Below are 27939 nucleotides of genomic sequence, written 5' to 3' on the forward strand. Positions count from 1 at the left end.
CCATGTATTACTTATAAATAACCCCATTGGGGCTTCTCTTATAATCATACTTGAGATCCTTGATTAGTGAAAATTCTATTGTAGGAATTATTCTTTTCTTGCCTTCTCTTTATTCTCTCTCTCCTCCCTTTTGGTGGATTTCTAGGATTTTCAAGTGAGCATGTGAGAGTTGTATCCGTGGAATGGTCAACCAAGGAGGTGTTTTGTAGCTTTGGAAGAGAATGACCCACCCTAGCTCTTCCATCTACCCTCCACTACTATTAGAGCCTATTGGCTTGTGAGTCACTACGGCCTTAAGGTTCTAATCTCTTGTATCGTTCGTGCTATAATGGGGATTCCGTTTTCATGCCATAGTGGGATTTCTACCTTGCTACAATCGATTGTGACGACATACCCTTTCATCCTTTGAATTTTTAGATCAAGTTCAACACCTCCTCGGCGTTAGTCATCTTCATCTCCCAGATGTGCTTGGCTCGTGGAGGCCGATGACCAGGTCAGAGTCGCCAAGTGCAGTGATGTTGGAGGTCGTTTCGATGGCAGTGATAAACTTGGTATGGATCAAGGTTTGCGGTACCGATAGTACTGCTGTACCGGTGAAGACCGGTACCGGTACCGGTACCGAACTAGTCGAGATAGGAAAAAAAATGCGTCCGACGTGAGGAAAAAAATGCGTCCGACGTGCGGACGCTCGCGCGCGCCCGCATGCATCCGCGTTGCCACAGAGTGGCATTTAATGTGCGGCATTAAGAGCCCATGCGGGGCAGCCCGCATGGGCCGCTGCCCTGCGCGGGGCTGTGTGGGGAACTGCGTGCGGGCACGGTTCCTTGCGTGTGGAACGCGAGTGGGCTCGCAGTTTTCCACTCGTGCCGGCTTCCCCACTCGCCCCCTCGAGCGGGCGTGCTACCCCGCGCGCGGTCGCTTTTTTTTTCCTTTATTTTTCCCCTCTTCTTCTTCTCGAACCCTCCTTCTCCTCTCTCCTCTCTTTCCCGGTTTTCCCCCATTCTCCCGCGAGCAAGGAAGGAAGAGAGGTCCCGCCCACGAGCAAGGAAGAGAGGTTCTCCTTCTTTCGGTACTTGCCTTCTCTTCTTCTATTCCTCTTTCTTTTCTTCTTCCTCTTCTTGTTCTTTTCTTTCTTCCTCTTCTTCCTCCTCTTCTTCCCCGCTTCTACCGGTGCCAGTCGCACCGGTTTCGGTTCGGTAGTGGTTTTCATAATCAAACCGTACCGGTAGCTGTCGGCACCGGTTCGGTACAGCCTGAACCGACCGGTTCCGGTTAGTTTGGCAGATCATTACTGTAGATGCTAGATGAGAATGAGGTGGGGTGGAGATGCTGTCGATGACTCAGGTTAGGGCCTTGGAGCGAGTTTTGGAGATGCAGAGGAGCTTGAGGGTGAGGCAGGGCAGCCACGGACGAGGGCCTCGTAGAGGCAGCATTCTTCTTTGAGTACCTCGACGATGGCTTAGTTGATGCAGTTCTTAAAGCCGAGGAGGTGGAGGTTGCGAAGGCCAGCATCAGCTTTAATAGTGACAATGGACATGCAAATGGGCTAGGGAGAGGCTAACATTGGCGATAATGGTGGTCTTGTCGACACTGTCCTTGTTGGAGGTTAACTACCATGTGGGGGTCTCATTGGCTTTTGGGGCTTGCGGTAGCATAGCGCTAGGGTTTATGGACGGAGGAGTGCGGGAGAAGGGAGGAGATAAAGGAGGAGCTCGACTCATTCAGAAGAGGCGGCGAACCGAGGAACCCTAGCCCACTTATTCCTTATTCCCAAATGAATCAAGTGAACCCACAACTTGAACCGGGTTCACCTATCAGCTTTGGGCTAGGGTTCCTCGGTTCGTCTAGCTTAGCTTGTAACAAGCAGACTTATTTTTCAGGCCTAGCCTAGCTTGACAGGCTTAAAATTCAGGTCTAGGCTCGTCCGAAAGTCTTCAGGCTTGAGCGGGCCTAGCAGGCCGTTTGGCTCGTGGTCAGGTTGATTTGAAAGCAATTAATCGTTGCTATCAAAAACTTTAAAGAATTTACAAACAATTATGAAACAGAGGGGTTTGATCATACAGTCTAGATCATTTTTCTTGGGTTTTTGCAAACAAAAACAAAAAAACAAAAGCAATACCAAATGTGCCCTAGTTGCAACATTATTCCTAGTAAGATCTTTTGTGAAAGAATGAAGTGCATAAAATTCAACTATCATTTTGTTTGAGACACAACTATATATTAGATTAGAATTTTAGATGGACGATTTCATTCTTGAAGCTCTTTGTCCTACCTATCCAGATTATGTGCTCCAAACTGGGCAAGGAATTGTGCTAATTCATTATATTTAAATGCAGTACAATTTCTAGAAATGATCTTTGGCCTCTATGTGTTATTATTTTTTCACTATGTGGAGACATGTTATGAGCTCCAAAACCAAGGTTCCCAATACTAGTACTTGTACCGGTATCATGTTGGTGCAGTATTGGTATAGGTCAATTTGGTGTATTGATACTCGGTATAGGGGTTTGATACTCCCCTCATATTGAGTATTGGTTTGCTACCAATATAGTATGGTATTGCTTGAAATGGGTTAGGACTATGGTATACCGTACCGGCTCGAACCGGATAGTACAAGGGCGTATCATACTGTACCGGTTTGGTATCGATACTTGGTATGGGTGGTGTGCTAACACTCGTTTCGCCAAAAAAAATTTCGCACTGTACCGTAGCGACACTGTGCTAGTGTGGCACTGGTACGAGGTCTGATACCGAGATGGCAAACCTTGGTTAGGACACACTGGTATGACGAACCTTGCTCACTACCAATATATGTGCCCATATTATGTATCGACCATGGATAACTTGGCCATTCAACTGACCTAATTTTGTCATTCCATTTTACTAAGTAGAAAAAGAGAATTATGTTTCCTCTATCCATTCAAATTTGTTTTTGCTACTTCTGCCCTTTGTCTTATGCTTTGTTTTGTTTCTTTCTTGTTTTCTCTTTGGATCCATATCTGGTTAGAGTTTGCTGGCTCACTGCCAAATATCAGCTAAACGAATATGCTATCTTTTAATGTCCCATCTGTTATTGGAAAGTTTGATCTCCATCTGAGCATCAACATTTTTGAGATCTTGAATTAGATGCAGGGCTCTTGTTTTGCACATAAGGGGCTGCGTTGTTTTTCAAGTGTTTAAATTGGGAATCTTCCTACAGCTCAGCTAAGATTAGTTTGATTTGACATCTTTTAAGAATTGAAGTAGTTTGTTTCGATCAAGGTCCGCCGGATCGACGTACCGGTGCGGTACCAGTGCCGAACCGGCCAACAGAGCAGATGCGCGCGTGCGCGAATGCGAAAAAAAACTACACACATCCGCCCGCGTCTGCAAAAAAAAAAAACAACGCGTCCGCGCGTGTCCGCGTGCGGACGCGTTAAATGCCATAGTGGCATTAAATGGCCCACGAGGGCTGCTAGCCCACGTGGGTGCGCTGCCCCAAAGGGGAACTGCGCGCGTGTGCGGGGAATCACGTGCGGGCGTGATTCTCTACTGGGGAACCGGCCGCGGCCGCGGTTCCCTATGTGGGGAATCGCACGCAGACGTGTTATGCTCAAGCGTGCGAGCGCGTTCGCGCGCGGGCGTGTTATGGTCGTGTGTCCACTCTTGGGCGTGCTGCCCTGCGCGCGAGCGCGCGAGAAAGCTGCGTTTGGGCCGGTACAAATCTGCCCGATTCGCACCTGTACACAGCGGAAAATGGCTGGTTCTGGCCCCTACAGGGCCCGAACCGTTTTGCACAGGCGAACCGTACCGATTGGGGCTGGTATCGGTACGGTACGCGGTGAACCGGCCGGTTTGGGTTGGTTCAACAGACTTTGGTTCCGATATATTTTGTGAATTTATCTCAAAAGAAACATGCTGGGTTTGTCAACTAGTGCTGTGATTTTGGAAGCCAAAAACAATTTACACTACTGCAAATATTATTTTGAAATTTTTAAGTGACCAAGGATTATTTCTTAAAGAGAACATATCAACGCTTTCGTTACAAAGCAAAGTTTTAAAACAATCATCAGCCTGTAATGATTACAAGTTGATATGGCAGATATCGCATTATGGTCCTGTATCGACATGCAGTTTGGCTGGCATGGCTGACACTGTATCAATATAGGTCGGTATGGGGTCCGGATGGGCCGGTAGCGGCAATATGTACAGGTTCCATACTGCAATACCTTAATCCTTGTTAGGAAGCTTGGCTACCATATAAAGACTCGACCAAAATCACCTTTGAAGTGAGTAATCAAGTAAATTTCCCTTTGCAGCCTTTCCCTACCATGTACAGTTCTAAAAATCTTGCTCCGCACAGAGGTTTTTGTGTGCATCTGTACTTGTATTGATAGTAAGAGCTATTCCTGTGCTTAGCGGCTTGCATTTCCATTAATAGGTGATCTATGGTAAACTAGTTTTCTTGGCAGCATTCTTGGCATGTATTGAACCAAAATATTGAATGTTGTGGCAATGCCAAGTGCAAAAGTGAGATGCAGTTGGATAGTCCATATCTTTTGATAGTTGACTTGGTTAACATCTTCATGTGGGAAATGAGCTTTGAAATTAGTGAAAGTGAAACTGTGAAACAATGGAAATGCCTTGCGGTGTCAAGCTGCAGCTTCATTGCTAATAATGCCATTTATGAGGATAAAGAATATATCTTTAGTATGAGACGTTGATTTGGTTTTTAATTATCCCTATTTGTGACTTCTTTTCTTCCTAATTTATGCTTCTTTGTCTTCCCTTTCTGATTCTTTTTTTTTTTAAAATTTCTGACATTGGATTTACAGATCTGAATCCCATAAAGGTTGAAGCCAAATTTAGAGATCTATAGAGGTTGTTTGCTGATTTTAATTGCTCGGTTGAGAGAAAATGTTTCAACTCAATGCAAACTTTTGCTCTTCTGTGAAAGCAACATGCTATGTAACTTTGTTAGTGATTATGTGGTCAGAATCAATTCTGCTATGAGGGTGCCATCTAGTGTAGTTGGTACAGTCATTGGGAATTGGTACAAACGTCCTGGGCTCGAGTCCTGCCCTCTTTTAATTTCTACCGGGTTTCCTTTAATCCTAGTTTTAATATAAAAAAAATTTAGTTCTGCTATATTTTGCTACTAAGGGGCTCTCATGGTGAAATGAATCTTTTGGTATGTGCAGTTTATAATAAGTTCCTGCTGAATTTTCCATTATCCTCCATGGCATAGATCCAAAGATGTAATTAGATATAGTTTTGCCTCTTGGATCACATTCATTCCAGAGAATCTATCTTAGTTTCTTTCTTTTTTTGCAATAAATTGATTGGGATGATATACAATTTTGATGAGTGCTACTTACAACCACTATAATTAGTTCCTTTCAAATGTTTCTATGTTATTATGTGCTTGTTAAAATCTTATCTTTTGTGGAAACTATCTTATTTGATACTTGCAGCACAAATGTGATCTAATCAACATGAGTTATGGCGAGCCTACATTGCTGCCTGATTATGGATGTTTTGTTGACCTTGTTAATGAGGTATTTTTCTTTCCTAATATGCAACCTTTACTTTGTTGATGATTTTTCACAAGTTTTTTAGTCTTTTATGTTTTAAATTTTGTGAAAGCTGTTCTGCTTATATGATCAATTGTAACAACAGGTTGTAGGCAAGCACCGTCTGATTTTTATTAGCAGTGCTGGAAACAATGGACCAGCATTAAGTACTGTGGGCGCACCTGGTGGTACTACTTCAAGCATAATAGGTGTTGGTGCCTATGTCTCCCCTGCCATGGCTGCCGGAGCTCATTGTGTGGTTGAGGCTCCGTCTGATGGGATGGAATATACATGGTAAACTCAAGTTTGACAATGTTTTTTGTTGCTATTAGAAAAATGTCATTCATTGTATCTGAGGGGATGGAATATACATGGTTAACTCAAGTTGACAATGTTTTTTGTTGCCATTAGAAAAATGTCATTCATTATATCTGTGAATCTCACTTCGGAATTTATCATGGTTATACACTTATACTATTTCTAGATTTTACATATTTGACAGTTATTCATTGCTATCAAGTTTTATGGGTATATTTACTTTTACCATTTCTTTTTATCGTACCTTCATTTGAAATTTGTTGGAACTCATATTCCAAAATTTTCACTTTAGGATATTCATCTAATAAAGTCAAGCTGCATTAAATTTTATTTATAAGTGCATGTTACATGGCACCAACTTCCATATTTATCATTGTTTGTAAATTATAGTTCATCCATTTGTTGATTCTTTTTAATTTACATGCATTGTTTTCTACAAGGTTTGCTGTGCCGGAACTGGGGTCCGAACCGGTTGTCCGGTGGCATGGGTCGGTACGCCACCGTACCAGCACAGTAAAGGAGATAGGGGAGAGGGTAAACATAAGAGAGGAAAAGAGAGAGAAAGAGAAGGGGGAGAGAGGGAGGGAGAGAGAACGAGGTCGTCGGAGGGCCGGTGGAGGATGACGGTCCTTGCTGAGGAGGCAGAGGAGGGCTTCGTGGCAAGGTCCCCTGTTTCGTTCGAAATAGGGGTCCGACCCCTTTTTTTATTTCGCAACTTTTAAGTGAAGTCGGCAAAAGGGCCGTGGAGCCCTCCTCCGCCTCCTCCGTGCGGCTCGCTGGCCTCCGCCGGCCGGCCTCCATCTCACTCTCTCTTCCTTCCTCTTCCTCTCCCTTCCTCCCCTGCTTGCTTTTCTTTTCCTCTCTTTCCTTCTTCTTCTCTCCCTCCGTCGATGGATTTTGTTTCCGTTGCCGGAACCGTCCCGGTCTGCCGTCGATACGGCTCGGTATGCCCCGAACCGCCTGGTTTGGGACATTTCCGCCGACTATGGTTTTCTCTTTGGGTTGATCCTTCAGAAAATTTATATTGAATTGTAATACTTCTCATAACCTATTTCCTTAATATGTATATTGAAAATATAGTTTGTCCCATTGGTGGACCTTGGTATGTGCTTCTTGTACCAAGTATTAGCTCACTACCAGTATGGTATGATATGGCTGGTATAGGGCAATATCCATTGGTACGGCAAACCTTGGATCAAACAGCTTATTCTGCAATTTTCACTTTAAATCTTCTGTCACTTTCAAGTGTGCAATCGAATATATTCATTCTGCAATTTTTGCTTTTTAGTTCAGTAGTGCTGTTATTCTGCTGTATTGATCAATCAGATTTTTTATGTTCTTACTTGACCTACATCCTTCAACCAACTTTCCATCATGCATTTTAGGAACATAATAGATCTGATTGAATAATACAGCAGAATACACCACTCCTGAACTAAAAAAGCAAAAACTGCAGAATGAATATTTTCAATTGCGCCAACTGCCATATGCATCATTGTTTGCAAACGATAGTTTGTCAATTTGTTGATTCTGTTCTATTTACATGCACTGTTTTTCTGTTTAGATTGATCCTTCAGAAAATAAAGTTGAAATGTTTACTTCTCAAAACCTATTTCCTTAATATTTGTCTTGAAAATATAGTTTGTCCATTTGTGAACCTTGGTATGCGCTTCTTGTCCCAAGTATTAGTTCGGTACTTGTATGGTATGGTGTGCCCAGTATAGGGCAGTATGCATTGTTATGCCAAACCTTGAATTGAAGGGCTTATTCTGCAATTTTGCACTTTAAATCTTCTGTCACATTCAAGTGCACAACTGAAACTATTCGTTCTGCAATTATCACTTTTTAGTTCAGTAGCGGTATTATTCTGCTGTATTGATCAATCAGATTTATTATGTTCTTAAAATGCATGTTGAAAAGTTGGTCGAAACATGTAGGCTAAGTAAGATAAGTAAATCTAATTACCTATCAATGTTGTTTAGAGATTTTTTTATGGAATCTTCTATTCTTGGTTTCTCAAAGACATGCAAACAACTGCACTGGCTATCTTATTTCTTATTTTCTTTTGGCTTTTGCTTGTTCTAACCTATAAATAACATTGTAATTTCTACTTGAAATTTTACAGGTCTAGCCGAGGCCCAACGGTTGATGGGGATCTTGGTGTCTGTATAAGTGCTCCTGGTGGAGCAGTGGCTCCTGTACCGACATGGACCCTGCAGCGACGCATGCTTATGAATGGGACTTCTATGGCATCTCCTTCTGCATGTGGGGGAGTTGCTCTACTTATTAGTGCTATGAAGGTGTGTCTCAGTTGTTTTGGCAATGAGATCTAGTTAGTTCTGTGATTAGTGTTTAAAAAAAAGGTATGTGCATTAATCTCATCTTACAGGCTGAAGGAATTCCTGTAAGTCCATACACTGTCCGTAAGGCATTGGAGAACACAACAACCTGTATAGGTGATACACCTGAAGACAAACTAACTACGGGCCAGGGGCTTTTGCAAGTTGATAGGTTGGTTTAGCTATCTCTGTCCCTGGTTCCTTCTTCCAGTACATGGCTGTGGCCTGTGAGTTCGAACCTAGTATGATTTATCCAGAGTTCCTGTAATTCTTAAGAGTCACTGCTGTATTGATTGCATGTCAGGGCACACGAATATGTTCAGAAGTCGAGGAATTTCCCATCTGTTTGCTATGGAATCACAATTAATCAGGCTGGGAAATCAAGTGAGTTCTCTGCTTATTTCTTGTACCAAGCTTTTTTTTTTTGAAGTTTTTAATGTCATACTGAATGATAGTAATAGAATCTATTCTTTTTATATTTTTGTTTTAAAAACATAGAATAAAAGCTACATATTCAGTTCCACAAATTTATTATCTTGTGAACATGAAATAGATATTGTTTGAGATAAGAGAGTCAAAAACTTGCACTTTAATGGATTGCACTATACTCAGAATTTTGTGTTTATGGCAAATAGAGATCCTGTCTTTTTAGTCCTTTATGCCATATTTCTCTAGCATTGAATAAGGACATACAACTGTAATTTTAATATTTCCATTTATTATATCCAAACAAGAAAATCTATTACTGTTTTTCTTATCACGTCCTATATGGGTTGCAGCTCCTACATTGCGTGGGATCTATCTAAGGGGGGCTAATGCTTGTCAACAAACCAGTGAGGTGAGACAATGTTCTCTGTTTTATATTGTTTTTGTTTGTAGTTCAGCAAAAAGTTATATGCAGAAAAAATACTTAGATATGAGAAAACCTTACAATAGGATTTTGGTAAATTAAATTCCATAACTCCCTAAGAAATGCCCTAGCCATGACATTGGTTGCTTCCTATCTTTGTCCAGCCTTGCCAACAAGTTGGCAAGTGAATTAGCTTATGAGGCACATAAGAGATGTAATGATCTTGAATACTTGCCAGTAATCTGCAAACATCCTATAATATGAACTTCAAATCTTCAAGCCATATCGCATACACTTGAAATTATCTCGCTGGGGAAGGGGCACCAATCCTCAAAACTATTTTCTTTAGCCCACCTTAATTCATCTCTGATTACAAGTAACTTGACAACATGGATACTTCCCTACTTCTTTGTTGCACCAATCAGCTCATGTCAAAAGTGGCCTTCTTATGTCATCTCTAATACGCAAAGTGATACCTGATCCTTCAACTTTTTCTCTTTTAGATCTATCTGAATCTATGTTAATTCTTAAAGCTAGATGACTTGGGTCGCTTCAGATCCACTTGTTTAGAATGCAGTCTATATTGGAAGACCTTCTGTTTGAATTAATTTAGAGTTGTTCCTTTGCTTAAATCAACAGTTTGTAGCAAGTTTTATCGTATCATTACTTTTGGCCTAGAAAAATAACTTTCATGGGACTCATTGGTGATATGCTCAAAAATTACTTTAAATCTCTCTTGCGAGGCGACATCCGTAGCTCCTAACACCTCATACTTCTTGATCTCCTAAACTAATTTGCCTTTGGGCATCTGAAAATAAATGCTCCAAGTTTGGTCTTGGGTTGGGATAGTACTGGGAGATTGGGGTGCTTCTATGCCAATATGTAGGAAAGGCCAACATCCTAGTCCTAGATGCCACTTTGCCACTTTTTCCTTTTTTTTAGTTTTTTTCATTTCTTAATTCTTACTTTGCCGCTTTTAATGGAATTTTACTTGTTTGAAGGTCCTTAATGAGGTTTTTGAGTCGACAATGGGGTTTGAATTCTTCCTCTATTTTCTAACATCTTTCCAATCCACTCCCTCGGTCCTTCCTCTCTCTCTTTTTCTCAATTTTCCTCTCTCCTATGTTTGAACAACAGGGGACATGAGTGCCCTGATGGGTTTCTTTTTCTCCTTAAGCGGGATAGCCTGCCCCCTGCATTCAAGTAACGTGTTTATATAAGAGTTGAAGTCCTCAACTGGACATGAAAACTTGAATGATAAAACTAGTTTGACAATGATAACTAACAAAATCTTAGATATTGATTTTCACAATTAACATTAATGATGCTCTAATCTTAACATAATGCACGAGCACACTATTACCGTATAGCTTGTGCATTTGTCCCTAGCTTTCAGCCTATGCACCGCCCTTCTTATAGACTGAAGTAGCTGCTCACCTAAGGCAATTTGACGTACTTAGGGTTTAGTATGCTACGGAGAGAATATAAGAATGAAATTAATAGATAGCAGCAACCATTATTGAACTAAAGACAAGTGAAGGTTAAGAATAACTTAAGATTCAAGTAGAATTTACCTGTTAGGTAAAAGTCCCTGCCCATTTGAGTGTCTTATCTGTCCTTAATACTCTGCAAGTGTAGTGGAGCTTTTTTTTGGCATATTGCTGTATGATCTCCTCTTAGGTCACAGACATCTTGGTATACAAATTTGCCCATTTAAGGGTACATTTCATTATCAATTGTTCTTAGCACCATGTGTAGAGTTTCCATCGCCTTGACCACCTTAGTGTATCTATCATAGAAGTGTGAGCTCAAGATAACTGTCTCAATTCTACTTTGTTCTTGCTACCTGTTTTACTTGGAATGCATCCATTCATTTGAAGTAAACATCGGCTTAGACTATCTTCTCAAGGAGGCTATTCAAGGCTATATAATTAGTAGCAAACCAGGCCACGCTGGGCCTCATCAGCTCCCTGTGTACATGTGACCTCATAATGCTAGCACCTCCAGCCTCCAGGTTTGATTGTAGACATATTTGGATACTGCTTGCCCACTCTCCATAGTTGACTTCCCTTGATGGCAAGTCACAGATATCCTTCAGCATGAGGTCTTTGCAGTATTCTGCACATGGAGTCTATTGCAAATGTGGTTCCATCTAGTCTGTTGCCTTCTTATACTGTAGAGTATAGGCCATTGTTTTTAATAACTTGGAAAACATCTTCTCACTGATCTCCTCAATGCAATCCCCCTTACGATCTATAATCTAATTGGAGCCATGAACCTATTAGACGTATCGACTGATTTTATGAAGAAAGCGCCTCAGGAAATTGATGGTGCTTCTCCTAGTTAGCCCAAACCAGCCATCGCATTAGTTTATCCCCATACAGATCTTGTATCCTATTCCGTTATAGTTACATGTCATTGCTCCTCTCTTTCCAAGGTCAGCCGAACCAGTACTTGAACCGGTACTGGGACCCGTGCTGGTAGCTATCAGTTCGCTACGGGGTGAATTGGGTGGTTCACCCCGGTTTAATAGGCCATGATTCAATCTTTTTAAAAAGGTGGGGGCCCAAATTGGTTCAAATCTGTGTGAATCGGTTCGCTTTGGTTCTGCTCCGAACCATTCGGTTTAGGGCGGTTCGAAACAGTTCGGGGCGGTTGGAGGAAATTTTGAAATAGGGCCGAACTGACCCGGTTCCCCACTAGTTCGATTTGATTCAGGGTGAATCGAGCGGTTTGGCCTAGTTTGACATACCTTGCATTCTTCTATGATACCATCCAATAAAGGGTTCCTTTTGCTTCTTCTTGTTGAGCTCCATCCGAACACAAGATCTATGTTCCCTACAATTTCAACAAATGCTTAGTTGGTTAGTCTATGATAAGTTGTATCTAAATTGATTTATCTTGTATTTTTAAATTTGATAAGATTTTTTTTACAAAACTAAATAGGTAAGAAGGCACATATCTGCCACTTTCACGCCTTTAAATTATTTAATCTTATTTTAACTTTTCCACTTCTAATCAATTATTTAATTAATATAATTAATATGATTAATTCGGACAATTATCGATATTCTTGGTAACAACCGACAATTAGCTTTGAATTCTCTATACTTATTCCACATTTTTAATATTTAATCTAATTTTTATTTTTAAATATTTTTTTAAAATTAAATGAAATATTACAGAACTTCCAAAAATTAGATTTGCTCGGAGGATTTTTGTAATACTATGTATGTTTTTCCTATTATGAATAAAGTCTATTTGGCTGGGTTACTATTAATTTATATCAATTTTAGGCATAGGTTCAGGTACTCTTGAACTTGCCTGAAATTAATTTAGATCTAGCTACTGTTTAGTATCATGTGTGCACTAATAGTGCAAACAGGCTACAAATTCTTCCTTCCCTAAATTATTTTTGTATTATTTTTAATAATCAATTTATTTCAATAATAAGTATTTTTTGAAAATAAAATACATATTTGGCAAATAAATAATATTGTGTTGTATGTTGATTGCCACCTAGCAACCAATTTGAATTTGACACTAAATGAGATTTTTAGGGCATGATTTGCCTTTATGCTAATAATTTTTGGACATGTAAATAGTAAAATAGAAAAGAGAGAGTGGATGACCTTATTGGATGCATGATGTTACATTGGAAAGGAGACCGGATCGGCGGACCTCCTCTCTTTTACTTCCATCCTTTCTCTTCTCTCCCTCTCTTTCATCTCGTTCTTTCTTTTCCTCTCTCCCATATCTAAACCAATGGAGACAAAAGAGGGCAAGGAGACATACGAGAGCCCTCAAGCTCTCTTTTATTATGAGCATGACCTAGCCATCTCGGTTAGTTCTGGGTGACCCAGCTAGTGAATTTTTCTATCCTGACCTAGCCATCCCGGTTAGTTCTGGGTGACTCGGCTAGTGAATTGTTCTATCCACACCATTATCAAGTAGGATGGTTAGGAACTTGAGATGTCTCACTTCATGAGGGAACTGGTGCAGGGTGCATCTTAAGTATATTCTTTCATTGGAGACATGACTTATGAGGATGTGGTGAGACCCAAATCCTTGGCTAGCCTTTTTTCGATTTCAATTTTGTATGACACCACAATGAACTCCACTCAAAAGTCCATAGGCTTTTTATAACTCTCAATTCCCTTGTCACTTGGACTCGATTGTTCAAATTTGGATCTTTCTCCTAGCCGAAAGAAAGTGGTTTCAAATAAGTCCATAATCAGTATATGCTGTTAAGCATTTTCTAGTTACTCCAGGCAAATAGGAATAACCAATCTTCTTGCCGGTGCCTTTATTAGCAAGTTTCCTTTGAAAAACTAGTGAAATGGCTGCTAGAAGAAAGCTTTGACGCAAGAAGAGATGTTAATACCTACTTATGGTAAAATAGAGGACCATCAATAAGTTTTAAGCTAAAGAAAGGAAAATGACATTAGTCCATCTCTATGAAGTTTTGCCAAGTGAGTCATCTTAATGAAAGTTGCTCTTAGGTTTACTATCTCTTCAATCTGAGTACAAGTTTAGTCTCTTCTCACTTTAGAACAACAATAAGAAGCCTCTCAAAGTTAGCCTGGTATCTTTGAGACAGGTAGCTGCCATCTCATGCGACCTAGCAAGCTTAGAGAACTGGCCAGAAAGGAGAGGGAGGTCATCAACCAAATTGCCAGTCAATATAAAACACTCAAAATGGCTAGCTGAAAGATATTATTTGGATTTCTTGATCCTATATAAGTATTCAAGATCCACCTAACGAATAATCAATGTGGGACTAAACACATGCCCGCACGAGTCATCACATACTTCTTTTAAGTTCTGGCGTCCTCGCCAGGCTAAGGATCCAAATTTATTCAAATACGATCACAAATACCACGATAGCTCATGGTCAGCTCAAATATTCCTATGCTGCAATGTTCCCAAGTCCATATAGGTTATGGGCTGGGTCCGCTCGGATACCATTTGTAACAATCCAGGACCTCACACAAATTGCTATCCAAAAGGTATTATTTGGATTTCTTGATCCTATATAAGTACCCAAGATCTATCCAACAAATAACCGATGTCGGATTAAACACACGGCCGCATGGGTTATCACATAATAAAATAGCACGCCCCACATCTGGGACATAACACAACCATGCTATCGAGAGGTACAACCCACGATAACACGAAGCCAAATATTTTATTTAGAAAATCAATTATCCATTAAATAAAATCAATATTGGTTCAGAGCGTCTAAATCCAGACATAAATACCAAATCCATAATCTTCAATATTCAGAAAATTTATAGTCAATTTAAAATACTAAATTTTTTTTACAAAATTGTCAAGCTTGCTAGCGCGAACTTTAAGCCTGGACGATCCTTCATTCTTATTGACTCTATTCTTCTGGGGAGAGAAAAAAATAAGAATATAGATACATAAGTGACACAACTTAGTAAGTAAATTTTTCACCATCTTACTGGATCAAGCATAAGTTTTTACATGCATCAATAAATCATTTAGAGAAGATAACTACAATTAGAAAAAAGAACATTTCATAATAGCAGTATAATCATAAATTAATCATGCAAATTATATAAATATGGTTTCAATGCATAAACAAAATCATAAATCATGCTAATTTTATAAAGTCATAAATTATTTGTCATTTTGCCATATCAAAATTTATAATATTTCTCTTGGACTAAATGCTATGGTCACCTTATACCCGTGATAGGGTTGTAATCAATATCATGCTAACTACTATAACTTGCTGGCTGGGCCGTATGCCAAGCTACTATAATCCGCTGGCGAGGGTTGTATGCCAAGCTACTATAATCCGCTGGCGAGGGTTGTATGCCAAGCTACTATTATCCGTTGGCGAGGGCCGTATGCCAAGCTACTATTATTCGTTGGTGAGGGCCGTATGCCAAGCTACTATAACTCGCTGGTGAGGACCGTACATATATATCTGAAAGTCGATAGTCATTTCTTAAACAAATTTTTTTGTCATTTTTCTTTAAATCATATTGTCTTTCATCATACAGGAATAAATTGCTAAAATATTATAAAGAGTTGTAGTCCATAATTAAACTTTTAATAGTAGAATAATCATAAAATTATCAAAATACAAATTTTATTAATATGGAGTTCATAGTTCATAAACAAATCATTAATATTAAAATATTCATGGAACTATTATTCTGCAATAAATCATGATTTTCATAATATCGTATGTTTGATCCTTGATTTCAAGAAAATATGATATCATAAACATTTAATACTATTTTCATATTTTCATAATACTTGAAAATAAGTAGAAATTTGAAAACTAATAAGTAGTGTTAGGGTTACTTACCTCTTCTATCTTATACTTTCAAACTTCCCTAAGCGAATTTGCTAACCTATTTAAAAGTATTAAGAGTAAGATTAATTCCCATTCGATAACTTTAATAGTATTGAAATAACAAGACAAAGAAAACGGTTGGCTGGATGATGGTGGCCTGGTTAAGTCCAGTCTAAACAACTCGATCAATGAATCATGGGGTACGGACTCCATTATGGCCAAGGCCATTTGATAGGGTTCATCAATATTGGGTTTCAAAGGCACTTAACAGGGCTGGAGTGATCGGTCTGGCAGGCTGTCCGGGCACCAGGACAGATCAGGGCCCTTTGCAGGGGTCAACTCGAGTTCATAGGATAGGGAGATAGGACTCAGTTCATGAATCTATGAGTCTTTTTAGGGAAGGAAATAGGAAGATGAGAGAGAAGGAAGAGAACGAAAATAAGAGAGAAACAAGAGAGGGATAGCTCTCTCTCTCCTCTTCTTCTATTCTGTTCTGTTCTCGTCTTTCTTTCTTGGTAAACAAGGAAGGGAGGCGGGCTGGTGGCTGCCGTGGTCGTGGTCCGGCGAGGCAGCAACCGACGGGGGTGGCGACAATGGAGAGTAGCCTACGGCGGCGGCCGACCAGCAGAATTCAATCCAAAAACAAGATCAAGAAGGGGGTTTATTGGCTCGATCATTTTCGGATCCCTGCTTGCTTACCGGCGGCTAGGGGTTTGGCTCTGGCTCGGGGTTGAGGCCCTCGACAATGAACGCCAGCGGTGATGGTAGTTAGAAAGAAGGGAGAAGGGGCAAAACATGGGATCCTTATATCGGTCAATTTTCGGCCGATTTCGCGGCCGACAGTCGTGTTCCGAGTCATGGGAAGAAGAACAAGGAAAGGGGAAGAGGGTCAGAGCATTACCTTGGCTCTTACGGCGTCATCGGCCCTAATTTCTGGCGAGCACAGTCACAGGCAACCGTGAACTCAACGGAAAAAAAAGAAAGAAGGAAGCTTTGTAATCGCCGGTAGAGGTCCATAGGGGGGTGAGGTTCGTTTAAATAGGCATGGGTGCTAGGCATGGTATGCTGTACCGGTCGGTACGGATCGGTACCAAGCGTACCGTACCCGTACTGATGGGTACCGGTATCGGTACGCCAATATCGGTACGCCTGGCATACCGCGTACCATACTGTACCGACACTCGGTACGCCTATACTAGTGCGGCACCGGTACGGCGAACCTTGAATTGCTAGGGTTTCCTTGCCTTCGATGCAGTCGAAGAGGAGCCAGAGTTGGTCTTCTCTTCCGACTCAAAGAGGGGAACTTAGTTCCCTTCTTTTTTTTTGTGTTTGGGCCTATTTCAGTGATGGGCCGGGCCAAAGGGCTGGGTCTTACAATCTTTGCAAATCTTGGTAGTCTTTCCATCTGATAGCTTCGATGCCTATGCTATGTTAGAGATAATTGCGAGGTTATGCCAACTAAAAATGATATTTAGAAGTTTTTGAAACCACGCTGGAATTGGATTTTGGTTTATATCCCATTAACCAAACAAGGTGCTCATCATAGAGGTCTTGCCTAAATGCTTAACCTAATCTAAATAGCTGGCTCTATTATGTTGTCCCCTTTTCAAAAGAAATTTCTTTTTAGTCCATCTAATTCAAGAATTGTATTCTCTGGCGTCATAAGGATCTTGCTAGGCATATCTAGATTGCTGGGCAATCACAACGTAAAAGAACAATCTTTCCTTCAAAAGAAAACAAGGGTCTTTTTCTTCTATTCAATCTTTCATCAATCTTCTTTGTTATAACTTTCCTATCTTCAGCTTTCAGAATACGAGTAAGAGGAACTTCCTTGTGTCTCATTATTGGAACATTTCACTTCTGTTGAACAATTCTGCTGAAGCTTTTGGTTTATCCAAGTTCTTACCTGGATAGATAAAAAGAGACTCTTAAATTATTTTTTTCTATGAATTCCATGCTTCAAGTTAAATTGGCTTTTATATGTATGCTCTTCAAGGTCTGTATCTTTCTTTTCTTGAGGAACTTAATATGGTAGTGCATCATAGTTCATAGTATAATTTAAAAGTTGCAAGTATTCTTGTCAATGATATATCAAGCTGTTGGAACATGTTTATGTTGCTTGTTTTCAGATGTCTCTACGTTACTTTCTCTTTCCTCTTTCTTTTTTCTTATAATACCAAACAAATGGAGCTGGGTATCTGATAGGCTTAAGATGGTCATATTAGCTCTTAGAATATTGGGAACAATTAGTGACCTGCCCCTTGGATCTTTATTACTTGAGACAATATGGTATTATAAAAAATCAATAAATTCATGAACTCCAGCTGAAACACTATTTTGAGCATTTGAGGATAGGCTAGTACTTGTAACATGTACTTTCTGTCACGTATTTCTATTGTTATTGTATTTATGTTCGGAAAAAATCATAGGCTCTTGTTTCTTTCAGTGGACTGTTCAAGTTGACCCAAAGTTCCATGATGATGCTAATAACTTGGAGCAATTGGTTCCATTTGAGGCGTGTATACAATTGCATTCAAGTGAGAAATTTGTTGTTCGAGCTCCTGAATATCTCTTGCTGACACATAATGGGCGCAGTTTCAAGTTAGTATGCTTTGTTTTATTTTATTCTTGTATGTCATAATTACATAGAATTCATATGAATAGAAGGTTATTGGTGGTGACAATAAACCTTAACTTTCATAATGCATAATTATATTTATGTCCATGAAAGAGTGCTCACCTTTGTTCCATATGTGCTCATCTATCTTCATGTATATTGGCCTTTGTCAATGTTCATCTTTTTGATACAGATTTATACAAGATAATAAATAGCTTTATGGGTCGTACCAAGGTCTGCTGAATCAGTCGGAACCGACCACTTCAGCTTGTACTGTACCGGTACCGGCCTCCACCGGTACGATACAGCGGTGGAATTCGGTTCGGAACCGAACGGTTTCTTGCCTGTACCCGTGCGGTTCGCACCGGTACAAGCCTGGTACCGATCGAACCGCACCAGTTCGGGCTTGTACTCGCAGGGAAGAAGAGGAGAAGAGAGGGGAAGAAGACCTCTCGCGCTACTGGGCCTCTTTCTTCCTCCCGAGCACCTCGCGGGGAAGAAGAGCTCCTTTGCTCGCAGGAGAAGGGGAAAGAGAGGAGAAAAGAGGAGAGAGGGAAGAAGAGAGGAGGAGCTCGGGAAGAAGAGGAGGAAGAAGAAAAGAAAAAAGAGAGAGAGAGGCTGCGGGGACACGGGCGCGAGTGGGGAAACACGTCCCCAACTCGTGCCCGCACGCGTTCCATGTGGTGGGGATCACGGTCGACGCACGGGGAACTGCGCACGCGCGATTCCCCGCGCGGGCTCGTTGTGCGGGGCAGCGATCCCACGCGCTGCCCCGCGTGGCCGGCTTTAATGCGGCAGAGTGGCTTTAATGCGTTTTTTTTTCAGAGCTGGTTCGGTATCGGTTCTGGACCAGTATCGAACTGGTACCGATTCTGGACCAGTATCGAACCGGTACCGGTCTTCACCGGTACGTCGGTTCGGTTGGTTCGTCTAACCTTGGGTCATACCATACTTCTTTAAATGTTGTACCTGACCATAATGAATAACCTATATTTCAACTCTAGGTGGTCAAGAACTCTTCATGATTAATCTTTCTTTTCTGTAAGGATTCAAGAGTCTATTTGTGACAAACTGGAACTTCTGCCATGCCACGAGTGTGACTAAAATCTCGATCAATCAATGACGGGATTTGTTTTGATTAAGTTTTGTGGAAGCACATACATACCAATTTAAACCTTGAGACATGTAATTATGAAATAAATGGCCATTTTGTTATACAGAGCAAACTAAAAATTTCGTCCAATTTAAATTTACACATAATCTTGGAACCAAATGAGGATTTAGTTCAGTCCATTGTCTTATAATACACATAATAGTTCAAGTTAGAGGCAAATATTACATCCCTCTGTAGGTACATTGCAAACCCTCTCCTTTGCTAGTACAGTCACTTATATAGCTGCAAGCCTTAAGATACAAAAAAGGATGTGACTCCTTCTGTGGTTGTTGCTTCCCTATGTGCACCAACAACACTTTAAGATGCTAGTAGCCTAATGCCGGTTAGCCTTTTGTCCTGAAATATCATAATTAAATGATGAGCTACACAGCTTAGCAAGTACCTAGACATAGTGAACAATATATTTTGAAAAAACTAGAATGATCGGAAAAATAAAGGCACATACTTATTAAAATTCAAATAGTTAGTAAATAATATCTTATAATACATATCCAATAAGTAAACTTACTAACGTAACTTCATTTTTGAAGCACTGAAATGCTTTTGAAAACAATTGGGATCATCAAGATACATTTCTTTTTGTGCGAAATTATTGAAAACACTTGTTTAGGGAAACACTGAAATACACTTAGGAATACTTGAATTACACCACGGTACAATTAGAAACACTTGAATACACTGAAACTTTTGAAACACTTATCATGATCATCTGAATACCAACTGGTTAATTACCAGCTATTATACCTGCTGGTCACGGGTTCATTGAAACCGTCATATCCGCTGATCAGGGGTTAACTGATCAATGGAACCGTTGCCTAAGTGTTCACTGATACCAGCTATTGTACCTGTTGGTCAACTCACTGCATGATGTCTCTGCTAAGAACATGAAGGCCAACAACTTATCCTTTCCTAACCAGGATCGCTGCATCATATCTCTACTAAGAGCATGAAAGCCAACAACTTACCCCCTGCCATTCAAGGTCACTTATCATAATATGACTGCTGAGAAGTTTTCGTTTCAATTCATGACAAATGAAACTTTTCACTTTTAGGAAAAATAATTATTAATTAACATTTCGAACGACTACTGTCAAAAGAAATCTCTTTGATACATTGACATAAATTTAGATCATGATTACTGAACACTGATAAATTTGGATGTCAAATAGTCATTCAATGCACATATTTTTTAAAATTCATTTTCCATAAAACATCAGAGAAAAATTCAGAAAATTATGAAAAGTTTGATCATATACATATAACAAAGTTGTATAACCTATAAAAACACTCATGTTACAAAGCACAATGCTGAAATTAAAATTAATAAGCTGCCTCAGTGCTAGTTAGAAAATGGGAATAGAAACTTCTGAATCACCATCAATTCAATGCAATCATTTATAGAAAAAGGATGTTGATTATATAATGATATTTACCCACCCTAGATGATTTACAAAGATTCACAAATCACAACACACCCTCCTTTCTTCTAGCTTGTCCCTATTCCTCACTCTCTCTTTACTTCACTAGATGCTTTCTATGGTGGCTGTCATTTCTATAGCTGCAAAACTGTAGAAATAGGGCAGCACCCTCCTATTTATAAATGTTCCTAAGCACAAGCTGTCAACTAGCCTAAAATAGTAGCTCGATGTCAAGCTAAGGTTTAGCATGATGGCTGCCCTCCAAGCTCGAGGTGGCTATTTTTATTAAGGACAAGCATGAGGTGTCAATCCAATACTTAGCATGAGTTTGCATCAAGTAGGAGGTGAGTGTTTAGTGGATAACCATGAGTTTACAAATGCGAGGTGGCATTAAGTAGGTGGTACCTGCTTACTAGAGAAAGCACTAGGTGGCAGCTATTAAAAAGTATGAGGTGGCTCAAATCAAGGAGGCAGGACATCCCACAGGACACCAGGATGCTATATGATTCCATGTATTAGGATAGAACCGTCTCGGCATTGTCCCAGCATCTCAATCGGCATGTCTTGGGACATCCCCTATCCCAAGTGTCGGGACGGGGTGGGACGACAGCGTGTCTCGTTCCATACGAAAACCAGGATAGCCCGGTCTCATGGGATTTAAAACCTTGGCTCACATTATGGGAATGTTTACAATCCAGTCCTTAACTCTTCAAACTTGTTTTAAAGATCTTATTGGCAGTTCTATTTTAGTCCTCAACATTTACAATATCCTTCTAAGGTAAATTATCACTTCACTTCTAAATAGGCTACACTACATACAATTGGTAAAAGTTATCATTTATCTAACTTAACTATATCAATAGTCAAAATCATGTTACAATTTTGGGTTATTACACCATCGGAGTCAATAATGATAAAGTCTCATTATTCTATGTTGGAATATGAGTGAGAAATCAACATAACTCATAGCATGTAAATTTTTCACAATACTATCAACATATAAGCTTCCCATAGTACTGGAAATATGTGTTCAACCCTATCTATATGCTGTAAAAATATAAAAGTAATTACATGTGACTTTATAAGTTTTAGAATGAATGTGTAGGTTATTTTTGTGACTAATGTGTAAAATAGTTGTGTAATGTTAAATCTGTATGAGTTCAGACTCCATATTGCACATGTTAAACAGGAAGTAGGATGGATGTTTATAATGTTTTGTAATACTGTATTTATATGCATTAGTGTAAGCCATGTTTATTTATGTGTTTATGCACTATTATACAGTGTTCAATATTTGTTATGTTTAAAAAAGAATTGAACAAAGTAGGATATCTTAGCATTCTAGTTGCAAACATCTTACAGATGTGTACCTTTCTGCTCTAGTTCATGTCAAGTGTCGGCACAAGACACCTATTGCTCTGGTTTTTGATTTGCACAAAGGTGATACTTGCTAGGGATCTTGACTATTTTTTGGGAGGTCTCGAATCTAGTACACAGCGTGTATCACGAATCCTACTTTCAAGTGCCAATGAAGATATATCAACATTGCACTATCAAATAATTGACAAACTTATTTTGATTGGAATGCCTTTTTTTTGAATGCTTTTTTTTTTGTTAACTAACTACTAGAATCCAAAAGCTTAAGCTTTTAAGGTAGGGGTCAACAATGTATATCAGGCCTTAGTACCCCCGAACCAGATGATTATATAACTTTGACCATGAAAGGGTGGTGATTTAGGATCTATAGATCCATCTGGAAATAGATGGGAGAAGGCTTAATGACAAGTCTTGACTAGTTGCTCCATTTCTATATCGAACTATTTAGTCTATTTTTGCATTCTATAAGCTTGGCAGTTGGCACAGTTGTTGATTTTAGTTTTCAGTGATGACAATGTTGTATTAATTAGCTGTTATATTCCTTGGTTTTTGCAGCATAGTTGTGGATCCCACAAATCTTGCCAATGGTCTACATTATCATGAAGTCTATGGCATAGACTGCAGAGCTCCATGGCGTGGTCCTCTTTTCCGAGTGCCAATTACAATTATAAAACCTTTTGCTTCAGCAGGGCAGCCTCCAGTAGTTTCATTTTCAAATGTTTCTTTTCAACCAGGTATCCTTCTAACTTGCTGATGCATTCTTAACTATAAATACATGCGATTTATGTCAAACTTACTCAAATTGATTTTAGCATATATTGCGTTTCATCTCATGATGTAGCCAGCTTCATAAGTCAATCAATGGATTAACAAAAATGAGTTTGATTTGTTAGTTTTGCTGTCATAAGCTTGCCATTTATGGCTAAGAGAAATTCTATTTTTTTCATACCATTGCCAACCTATAATAAATGAAGTGTGTTTTGAATTTGAGAAAAATATTACATGGAGAGGACAATAATAAGACATGATATCTTGTACAAAATTTAGATAGGATTTGCTGAGTGATTGTTTTCAAAGAAATTGTTTGGACATCATTTTGAAAGCTAGAGATGTTGCCATTTTCATTGGAAATATTGATGCGAGCCTTCCTACCAGAGGATCAGGTTCATCACATGTTTGAAGTCATGTTGATATTGACAACAAAAACAATGCATTCCTTATAGTGAATTTTGCAATTTTTTTTTTGACCAAGCGTCCGCTTATCTCAACAATTACATGACTATTTATAACCTTGGCAGTTCTTAGTGTAAACTTCTTGTTTTTTTTCTTTTTCTTCCTTTCCCATTTGTGGATATGATGACTATTGCATGTTATTCACCATGATTGCGGAAAACCTCATGCACCTAAGGTTATATTAATGTTTTGCCATGTGAATTCACCTCTTTCAAACTAATAACAGCTCTTTTATAGTCCTTTTTCATTAATAAATTGTATATTTTACTTGACTCACCCAAATAAAATTATATATTTTACTTGAAAATTTGTACTGAGATCAAAGGACATAATATAAATCACATATATGCTTTTCTTTAAGGTAATAATGTCAATGATTTTCTATTCCCACCTTTTCATGTGGATATTTCAATTTTTGATCCTAGGCATCTAAACCTGTGTGGTTTTTCTTGAAACAATTTGTAGGCAATTTTTATAAATGACTCTCTCTTGCACCTATCAAATCTTACACAATCATTCTTTCTGTTTCTTTCATGTTAAAAAGCTTTGCCATATTAATTCTTGTCATGTTGCTTGTTTTTTTTGTATATATTTATGTGTATGGCTCTGTATTTTGCTTGCTCTGTTTAATCAACAGGTCATATTGAAAGGAGGTTTATTGACGTCCCACTTGGTGCTACATGGGTGGAGGCAACAATGCGAACTTCAGGGTTTGATACCGCTCGGAAGTTTTTCATTGATACTGTTCAGGTACAGCACTTTAAAAGAATATTATGTCTTTTTTAACGTGCAAGCTTTTCTTGGTAATTTAAGATGAAAACTTTAACGTTGTGGTTTACAGATCTGTCCATTGAAGCGGCCTATTAAGTGGGAGGCAGTTGTGACATTTTCATCTCCTTCACTTAAAAGTTTCACTTTTCCTGTTCAAGGTGGTTTGACTATGGAATTGGCTGTTGCCCAATTCTGGTCCAGTGGCATTGGTAGTAATGAATCTACTATTGTTGATTTTGAGGTATTTCCATTGATCACAATATTTTTTTCTTCTTTATAAATAGTCATTTTATACCATGTATAATTGTATATCTTGTTACAATTATAAATCACTTAAATTTTGAAGTTTTTTGAAGTCTATTATGTTGACTTGATAATTCTAAATTATCAAAATGCAAATTTCTATGGTTTGAGAGCTACAATGACCTGACTGAAAACTTGAACTTACTAAAATACCAAAATTTGACCATTCCAGTTGTTAAAAAATAACATTATTTTTGAGCCATTGTTATGCGATACCATTTGACCAAAAAGATCATAACTGAAATTGTATGATAAACCACAAATCTTAATTAAATTCCAGGTGCAGAACATTGGACATAGTGTTAAGATTGGTAAAAATATGAGGAACACTATACTGCTGCTGTCACTTAAATATTTCTATCCGAAAGCAACATCAAAATGCTGAGTCCTCTCTCTTTCAAAGGCTTGACTATATCCATCAGTAACCTTTAGGGAAAGATTACATGATAAATGAAGTGCACTAAACAGCTTAGTAACTTATTTGAAGTGTCCTCTAAAAACAAATGACAATTAAGATGCAACATTTTATAAAATTCTCACCTGATAGCTCCAGCATAAGTTCCCGGAAAACATTGTATGTGAAATGCCAAAATCAAGATTCTAATAGGAAATGTGGCACTGTGAAATCAGAATCCATAACTCTAGAAAGTGTTCATAGTTCATATAAAATCGCAATATCTTGTATAAGTGTCCTCATTGCCGAATCCGGAGCTTGAAGCCTTCTCTGACCTCTCCTTGATGCCCTCCTCCGGATCAGGATGCGGCAGCATCCTGTCCATGTCCAATGACGACAATGATGCCCAGCCAGGTGAGTCCCCTCTCTCTCTTCCTCTCTCTCTCCCCCCTCTTCCTCTCCTTCATCTCCCCCCTCTCCCTGACCCGCCCTTTCTCTCGCTCTCTTCCTCAATCTCCTCCCTCTCCCCCTCACTCTCCTCGTTTATTAAGCTCCGGCATGGTAGGGTACGGTATGACTGGTCGCAGGCATGTACGAGCCCCGATACTAGGTCGGCAGACCTTAGTCATGACCCAATCCAGCTACTAGGTTTTAAGTGCATGACTATTCAAAATTTGTCAAAGCATGAGCAAGATTATAATTCATATTTATCAGTGCAGAATAATTTGCTATAACCATGTGATAAACAAGTTCTAATAATTATACCCATAAATCAGTAATGTATGAAATTTTAAACATAACAATTTATATCAATCCTATACTACTTTCTGAACAAAGATAAATAACATCATAATTGTTCCAGCTAAAGAAGGGTTTTCCTCCAACGTTCAAGTAATGATGAAATCCTCAAAGAAAACCACCAATTCCATGGAGCAATCTATATTTTCTATCTAAAAGAAGCAACTCTGACAAAAGCTCCCTTGCTAGCATAAATGCCATCTGTCCTCTTGATTTGCTATCTGTAATGGTAGAAATAGTCCAATACTCCAATAGGCTGCCCGATAAGCAGTAAACAGTATACAAGGAATGAAACAAACCATGGTATCGGTGGAAAATAATAATACAAAAAGAATTGTGTCAGTTTCTTTAAATATCTTTTACAATTAGAATAGTAAGCAATGTGCAGTAATCTATAGACAGTAAATAGTTTCCCATCTTCAATAATCAATATAAGTTGCAAATCTTATTTTTGAAATATTAGAATACCACAATATATAGTGAACATTGATAAACAAACATACAAGTTATTAAACTGTCAACATATTTACTACATTGTTCGATGAGTAAAGTGGCACACAGTAACAATATAGCTTATTAGTTCCACTTACTTGGAATTGAAGGCCTTGCTAGCTAGCACGCGAACATCCTTGGTCACAGGCCCCAAACATATTTTATTAATGGGGACATGACAATTCATTGGTACCAAATAGCAGCACAACATCTGGCTGACTGGGGCCACAGTTATCATGTCTCCACTGAGATCACGAAAGCCAATAACCTACCCCATGTTGGCTAGGGTCCACTTTTCACGATATGAGTGGCTAGGAGTCTCAAAAATACAATAGCAGTCAACAAAATACAGTTATCATATATTCTATGAAACTTTAGTGATTTAACAATAACTTTTATGAAATCATAACTGAAAGCAATGAGTTGCATTATCCTTATAAATATACATTCAAAAGCAGAATAATTTGATGTCCAAGAAATTTAGCAATTTCAAGGTTTTTGTTAAACAAACAAAACAAAAAGATTGCAGATCCAGATTTCAAAGTCAAAAGTATTTGTGCAAGGACAGTGGAACCATCTTGAACCATTCGGTTTGGGGCGTACCGAGCTGTACCGGTGACAGACTGAGATGCTTATGGCAAGCAAAATGAGAAACCGATGATGGAGGGGGAGAGGGAGAAGGAAAGAGAGAAAAAGGGAGAGGGGAGAGGGAGGGAGAGGGGGAGGGAGGAAGAGAGAGGGAGGGTGGCAGATGGCTGGGGAGTTGCACGGAGGGTGGAGGAGGGGCTCCGCTGTCGGTTCTCCTGTTTCATTCGAAATAGGTGTCCTGGAGGGGCCCCTTTTGATTTTCAAAGATTTTAAGTGAAGTCGGCTAACTCCTTTTTAGAGGTAGAGCCCATCCTTCGCCCCTTCGTGCGACTCCTCGGCCCTCCGCCGGCCTTGGTTGGACGTCCACTGCCCTCCTTCTCTCTCACTCCCTTCCGCTTCCTCTCCCACCCTCTCTCTCTTTTCCTCTCTCCCATTCTCCCTCTTCCCCACCCTCTCTATCATGTCGCGACATGCTTCACCGTCTTCTCCCTCTCTCTCCCTCCCTTATTCTCCCTCTCCCTCCCTCCCCACCTCTCTCTCTCTTCCTCTCTCATGTTCTTCCTCTCCCTCGCCCTTTCTACTATGTTGGTATGGGTCCGACATGGTACGACACAGGGGCGTACCGAACCATGCTAGTAGACAACCAGTCTGGGCCCGGTTTTGGCACAATGATTCTTGCATTTGTGCATAACTACTTACTCTTCAATTTTGGCAGCAAATAGTCTCAAAGAAGTGCAATTTAATCTCAATCAACCTTAGAGTTCGTTTAAAATATATGCAATAAAATGATACAAATCTAGGTAAGGACTCATAATACTGAACTTGTCAAATTTCTAAAATATCAGTCTAATACCCTAGCTCCCATGGAAGACTTTCTAACATTCAAAAGCATCTCTACCGGAGTCAGAATCGAGTGGTACAAGTCCGGTACCGGTGCGAATCGGACCGGTTGCACCGGTACGCGTGCGGGGCAGTGCTCCTGCGCGCGATTCCCCATGTTGGGCAGCACGCCCGTGGATGCGAGCTAGGAACCGCGCCTGCGCGGGCACGAGCTGGGCAGTGCGCCTGCGTGGGCGCGAGCTGGGAAACCGTGCCCGCGCGGGGTATTTAATTAATGCCACTCTGTGGCATTTAATGTGATGTGTGTGCGTCCACACGTGCTACACACTTCCGCGGGCTTTTTTCCATGCACGCGCTGCGCTCTGTTGGCCGGTTCGGTACCGGTTCAAACCGAAACCGTACCGGTCTGCTAGGCGACCGGTATGCTTACCGGTACTGGTACAGCGTACCTTGGTCATGACTATTATGGAAAGTTGTAATCCCTTTTGGCTAGAAGATAAATCCAGCTTGAATTTTGGGGCTTGGACCTCACTAGTAT

General features: G+C 39.7%; 1 protein-coding gene across 2 annotated transcripts in view; it reads left to right on the forward strand.

Annotated features, from left to right (window-relative positions):
- LOC120105981 (tripeptidyl-peptidase 2-like) overlaps positions 1-27939 on the forward strand; it is an 83689-nt gene that overhangs the window by 16234 nt on the left and 39516 nt on the right. For both annotated transcript variants that reach the window (XM_039118787.1, XM_039118788.1), the window contains exons 10-19: positions 5454-5537; positions 5659-5846; positions 7996-8170; positions 8260-8381; positions 8514-8593; positions 8989-9047; positions 17843-17997; positions 22538-22716; positions 23853-23965; positions 24057-24227. In XM_039118787.1, the coding sequence (XP_038974715.1) occupies positions 5454-5537; positions 5659-5846; positions 7996-8170; positions 8260-8381; positions 8514-8593; positions 8989-9047; positions 17843-17997; positions 22538-22716; positions 23853-23965; positions 24057-24227 (1326 nt within the window). The remainder of the gene's footprint in view (positions 1-5453; positions 5538-5658; positions 5847-7995; positions 8171-8259; positions 8382-8513; positions 8594-8988; positions 9048-17842; positions 17998-22537; positions 22717-23852; positions 23966-24056; positions 24228-27939) is intronic.

The sequence above is a fragment of the Phoenix dactylifera genome, unplaced genomic scaffold (genome assembly GCF_009389715.1).
Source record: "Phoenix dactylifera cultivar Barhee BC4 unplaced genomic scaffold, palm_55x_up_171113_PBpolish2nd_filt_p 000412F, whole genome shotgun sequence".
Taxonomy (NCBI): domain Eukaryota; kingdom Viridiplantae; phylum Streptophyta; class Magnoliopsida; order Arecales; family Arecaceae; genus Phoenix; species Phoenix dactylifera.